This window comes from Patella vulgata, chromosome 6 (assembly GCF_932274485.2).
Source record: "Patella vulgata chromosome 6, xgPatVulg1.2, whole genome shotgun sequence".
In the NCBI taxonomy this organism is placed as follows: Eukaryota; Metazoa; Mollusca; class Gastropoda; family Patellidae; genus Patella; species Patella vulgata.
In genome coordinates this window covers 6,876,338-6,883,353 of record NC_065884.2, presented here as the reverse complement: position 1 = coordinate 6,883,353, position 7,016 = coordinate 6,876,338, and the positions used below count along the sequence as shown (strand labels likewise).

Below are 7,016 nucleotides of genomic sequence, written 5' to 3'. Positions count from 1 at the left end.
GGACTTCTCATGTCACGAGCAAATCTCACGTTCTATAAAAAATGAAATTCTGAGATTTAATTGGCTGTTATTTCAACTGTTTGATGTATTGTCGTGCCCTTTTGGGCAGCTTTCCATATTTGGGTATATATGATGACGTTGTAGATATTTCGAAAATTCTGTATAAATAAGAGAGGGCTATGCAATACATTTAGTGAACCCGGGAGCGAGCGGTAACTGTCGGCTTTCGCTCAAGTGTGGAGAAGTTCCCTGTTTTTCGAATTTGTAGTAATTTATTTGGGGAAGTCCCGCGCAGAATTCAACAAAGATGGCTGACATGAAGCTTGTGTGTTTGATTCTGTTCAGTGCTCTTCTGGCTTTCGTTGCAACCAGACCGTTGGATGATGGAGAGGATACAAGTAAAACTGATCAATGGATTAATGAATTTGTTGGCACAGGTGAACTGGGAAAATCAAAGATTAGAGATATTGCTTCAAGTATTGCGAATCGGTTGAATTCGGAGAGATCAGTGCTGGGTTTAGATGGGAATAAGAAAGGAGCTGGTGACGACACCGCCCATGCTGAGAACGACTTGCATTTAAAAAGTTCAGTACTGGGTGTAGATGTAGACGGAAAGAACGGAGATGATATTAATGAAATTTTCGTTGATTTTTTCGATGACTCTGACGAGGATGGAGATTTCGACAGTGATGGTGATAATGAAATCATTTATGCTGGCGATGATGATCGTGAAGATGAGGACGATGACGGTGATAGCGATGGTGGCGACAGCGATGACGGTAGAGATGGTGGCGATGATGGCGATAACTCTGACGATGGAGATGATGGTGACGATGGCGACAGCGATGGTAACGACGATGGTAACGACGATGGTGGCGATGATGACGATAACGATGATGGTAGCGATAGTAGAGATGGCGACGATGGTAGAGATGGCGACGATGATGGTAGTGATGATAACGATAGCGATGATGGTAGGGATGATGGCGGTAACGATAGTGGTAGCAATGCCGATAATGATGGTGATAGAGATGGTGACGATGATGAAGATAACTACGACAGTACCGATGATGGCGATAACGATGATGATAGAGATGGTAGCGATAGTAGAGATGGTGACGATGACGGCGATAACGATGATAGTAGCGATGATGGCGATAACGATGACAGTGGCGATGATGGCGATAACGATGGTGATAGACATGGTAGCGATAGTAGAGATGGCGACGACGATGATGATGGTAGTGATGATGACGACAACGATGATGGTAGTAATGATGGCGACAACGATGATGGTAGTGATGGTGGCGATAACGACGATGATAGAGATGGTGACGATGATGACGATAATGATGATAGTAGCGATGGTGGTGATAACGATGATGATAGAGATGGTGACGATGATGACGATAACGATAACAGTAGCGATGATGACGATAACGATGACAGTAGCGATAGTGACGACAACGATGACAGTAGCGATGATGGCGATAACGATGACAGTAGCGATGGTGATGATAACGATGATGATAGAGATGGTAGCGATAGTAGAGATGGCGATAACGATGACAGTAGCGATGATGACGATAACGATGACAGTAGCGATGATGAAGACAACGATGACAGTAGCGATGATAGCGATAACGATGACAGTAGCGATGATGGCGATAACGATGATGATACAGATGGTAGCGATAGTGGAGATGGCGATAACGATGACAGTAGTGATGATAACGATAACGATGACAGTAGCGATGATAGCGATAACGATGACAGTAGCGATGATGACGATAACGATAGTAGAGACGGCGACGATGATGATAGTAGTGATGAAGATGATAGCGATGATAGCGATGATGATAGAAATGATGACGATGGTGATGGTAATGGCGACGATGGTAATGGCGATGATTATGATGAAGAAGATGGGGGTGTCCAACGTGTGCGTAATCAAGTTGAAAATATCGCAACAAATATTGCGGATATACTTAATTTAAAAGGACACGAAACAATCAACGCGAACAAAGCTGGGCCCACTGATACAGACACTCTGATCACAGGCGATGAAGCTGCAGCCACGGCCGCTGATGATCTGGATCAAATCGCCACTGCAATAAACGCAGCTATGGAAGCCAGAGATGGTGACAATGATGACGATAACGATGATGATAGAGATGATGGCGATGATGATAGTAGCGATGGTGATGACGATAACGATGATAGTAGCGATGACGATGACGATAACGATGATAGTGGCGATGATGATGATAACGATGATAGTAGCGATGATGATGACGATAACGATGATAGTAGCGACGATGATGATAACGATAATAGTAGCGATGATGATGACGATAATGATGATAGTAGCGATGAAGATGACGATAACGATAATAATAGCGATGATGATGACGATAACGATGATAGTGGTGATGATGATGATGATAGTAGCGATGATGATGACGATAAGGATGATAGTAGCGATGGAGATGACGATAACGATAATAGTAGCGATGATGATGATGACGATAACGATGATAGTAGTGATGGAGATGACGATAACGATGATAGTGGCGATGATGATGATAACGATAACTATGATAGTAGCGATGGAGATGATGATGACGATAATGATGATAGTAGCGATGGAGATGATGATGACGATAATGATGATAGTAGTGATGGAGATGACGACAACGATAATAGTAGCGATGATGACGATGACGATAACGATGATAGTAGCGATGGGGATGACGATAACGATGATAGTGGCGATGATGATGATAACGATAACTATGATAGTAGCGATGGAGATGATGATGACGATAATGATGATAGTAGCGATGGAGATGATGATGACGATACTGATGATAGTAGCGATGAAGATGACGATAACGATAATAGTAGCGATGATGATGACGACAATGATGATAGTAGCGATGGAGATTACGATAACGATGATAGTAGCGATGATGATGACGATAGCGATAATAGTAGCGATGATGATGACGACAATGATGATAGTAGCGATGGAGATGACGATAACGATAATAGTAGCGATGATGATGACGATAACGACGATAGTAGCTATGATGATGACGATAATGATGATAGTAGCGATGGAGATGACGATAACGATAATAGTAGCGATGATGATGACGATAGCGATAATAGCAGTGATGATGATGACGATAACAGTAGCGATGATGATGACGATAATGATGATAGTAGCGATGGAGATGATGATAACGATGATAGTAGCAATGATAGTAGCGATGGAGATGACGATAACGATAATAGTAGCGATGATGATGACGATAATGATGATAGTAGCGATGGAGATGATGATAACGATGATAGTAGCGATGATGATGACGACAATGATGATAGTAGCGATGGAGATGACGATAACGATAATAGTAGCGATGATGATGACGATAACGACGATAGTAGCGATGGAGATGATGATAACGATGATAGTAGCAATGATAGTAGCGATGGAGATGACGATAACGATAATAGTAGCGATGATGATGACAATAACGATGATAGTAGCGATGATGATGATGATGATGATGATGATGATGATGATAGCGATAATAGTAGCGATGATGATGACGATAATGATGATAGTAGCGATGATGATGATGACGATAGCGATGATGATGATGACGATAGTAATAGCGATGATGATAATGATGATGATAGTGACGATGATAATGTTAACGATAATGATGATGGTAAAGATGGCGATGATAGAGATGGTGGCAATGATGACGATAACGATGATGGTGGAGATGGTGGCGATGATAATAGAGGTGGCGACGATGATGATAACGGTAATGATGATGATGACGACGACGATGATGATGATGACGATGATGATGATAGCGATAGTAGGGATGACGATGATGGCGACGATGATGATGACGATAGAGATGGTGGCAATGATGATGATAACGATGATAGTAGAGATGGTGACGATGATAGTAGAGATGGCGACTCTGATGATAACGACGATGACGATGATGATGATGATAGCGATAGTAGGGATAACGATGATGGCGACGATGATGATAACGATGATAGTAGAGATGGTGACGATGATAGTAGAGGTGGCGACTCTGATGATAACGAGGACGACGATGATGATGATGATGATGATAACCGTGTGCGCAAACAAATTAACAAAATCGCGACGAATATTGCGGATAAACTTTATTCCAGCAAAACTGTGGTCGCGGACAATGTAGCTACAACCAAAACCGCAGATACGTCGTTGATCGCTGGGAATAAAGCTGCACTCACGGCCAATGATGATCTGGCTAAAATTGCAGCTGCTATGACCACAGCGATCAAGGCCACTGATAACGTGCACAAACTTCTTAACGATAGACCAAGTGTCGCTACTAACGAAGTTGTACCCAAAGCTGTAGAAACTGTTATCCCAAGCGGCGGAGCTGCAACCAAAACCACAGACCCTGCAAGCACGGCTAATCATGCTTTGGCCGAAATCACAGCTGCTATGAACACAGCTATTCAAGCCACTGATATTGTGAAGCAAGCCATTGATGCAGCAATCCTAACCAACGAGGCCGGAAGCAAAAGTTCGGATAGGAGGTGAAAACTCTATGGGAATCGAATTGTATTAGGATATCTATTTAAAATATATTCCAGTCTTCGATTGGTGTTTTCTTTGACTTTTATAATATTGTGGAAAGGAGTGATTGTTGACAGTTATTATAGAGAAAATCATACAAATGTTTGGTTTGGTAAAACGTATAGTGCTAGCTGATATTGCTATTGGTGCCATTTCGCTGAAATGTATAGAATATCTTTCAGATAAACAAATTCCCTGTATTAAATTAATTCTGGATGTATATACGGAAACATTACAAATCAGAGATATCTTAAAAAAAACCTTCAATTTGATATCATGTTCATATCTTACAGAAGATAATATGGTAACTTGGATAGCTATTTTGACAGCATTATAAATTTAAACAGTCTTTATCCAAAGAAGTGTCTCTCCGATAATTTTTCTAAAATAAATTTAACTAAATATCGGAAGAGTAACTTCCATCGGTTGCTTTGGAATATCGGAAAGGTATCCGGGGTTTTTTTCTGCTTTAGATTTATGTCAAGATATCTATTCTCGTGTTTCATAATAATATGATACAAAAAAGTGAGATAAAGTATTTTGAATTTTAAACCAAAAATTATTTTCGATATGTTCCATTTGTATCAAAGAGATATTTTGTATAATATTTTATAATATATAATGTCTATAATCTAAATGACAAACGTGGCTGGTCCACACTTTATTGTCATCATTATTAAATTTGAAATGTCCAATAAAGTATGTTAAATGATTTATGACAGTGTGAAAAGCAATATGTTTGAATTAACATCTGAGCACCAATATTGAAATAAAAGCAATCTACTTAAAGATTTCACAGCTGATTTTTTTTTTTTTTACTTTATCGATTTTGCCTCAAAATTCCAAAACTAGATTGTAACGTGGCATTGGATTAGAGAAGGCCGTCCTTTTTTTCAAGGGGATTAGATGGCCGAGAGGTTAGCGCGTGCGTGCTGTATCATAAAGCCTGTCAATAAGTCAAGTGGTGTGTTTCGATTCCCTGGATGTACGTGACAAGGAGTAGGGTCGCCTATGCAACTTCGTGGGTTTTCTCCGGTTTCCTTCCACTCCTAAAGACTCCTACGCGCAATCGAATTATTGAAATAAAATTGAACCATGTGTTAGTCCCGAAATGACCCAGTTTGAGTCGAGTGGACATTAACCCCCCCCCCCCTCTCTCTCTTGGATTGTTACTTTTGTTGCATATTCTATATATATTTGTCTACTATTCACATATAGAGCAGGAGCCCAGAGGGTTAACCTAGCTATGTAATTGCCAGACAGTTGTAGTGATTGAGTATCCCTGACCAGAGTTATCAAATTTCCAGACCAAAGCTATGTTAGATTAGCTCAAATCCGTACAACCTAAACCAGCCTTGGAGTTGTTCAGTATCACCACAGGAATCATGAATGACCACTGCCAGACAGTTTGTGCCGTGGGTTGCCCCTAACAGACACGCCCAAAATAACACGACCCCCAACTAGGATAGATTAGTCGGCACTGTTCCTGTGGTCCAAAAAATTAAAAATTGTGCCAGGATGCGTAGAATACTAATACCTAGCACATATGGAAGAGGCGATAAACTGCGGTTGTAGGAAAAAAATTATTTTTCAAAAAACGCATTTTTAGCCCCATAAAATGTTTTTTGCCAAAAAATCAACTTCTTGCAATCGCAGTTTATCGCCTCTTCCATACTTGCTAGGTATTAGTATCCTACGCATCCTGGCTAAAAATCTAATTTTTTAGAACACGGGAACAGTGCCTGCGAAGCTAGCCTAGTTGGGGGCGTGGCATTTTGGGGCGTGTCTGTTAGGGGTAACCCACCACACAAACTGTCTGGCAGTGTTCATTCATGACTCCTGTGGTGGTACTGAACAACTCCAAAGCTGTTTTAGGTGGTACAGATTTCAGCTAATCTAGCCTAGCTTTGGTCTAAATATTAGATAACTCTTGTCAGGGATACTCCACCACTACAAATGTCTGCTAATTACATAGCTCTGTCAGGGGTACTCCAACACTGGAAATGTCTGTCAGAGTGTTTTTGTAATACCTGAAGATGTACGGTACACTGCAGTAAGATTTTCGTGTGGTACACTTTTTAGCTAATTTAGCCTAGTTGGGGATCATGGCATTTAGGGCGTGGAAAAACCACACCCACCACCAGAAACCCGGCAGACTTACATTCTGATGATACCAGATATACATACATTGATACCATATAGGAGAAAATTGGTACACTTTTCAGCTAGGTTGACCCCCTGGGCTCCAGGTCTAATATCTACAATATGCTTTTTTGGCATAAACTGGCGACTGTCCCACAAGCCGACATCGATCTTTCCTACGATGTAGTAGACCTGTTCACCAACATCCCAATTG

The 7,016-nt window shown here is 41.0% G+C and overlaps 1 protein-coding gene across 1 annotated transcript; it reads left to right on the top strand.

Moving 5' to 3' along the window:
* Window positions 1-212: 212 nt before the first annotated feature.
* Window positions 213-5,456, top strand: LOC126824911 (dentin sialophosphoprotein-like). The gene has a single exon (XM_050554346.2). It carries the CDS (start codon window positions 308-310, stop codon window positions 4,622-4,624), a length of 4,317 nt encoding a protein of 1,438 aa, XP_050410303.2. The 5' UTR covers window positions 213-307; the 3' UTR covers window positions 4,625-5,456.
* Window positions 5,457-7,016: the final 1,560 nt, after the last annotated feature.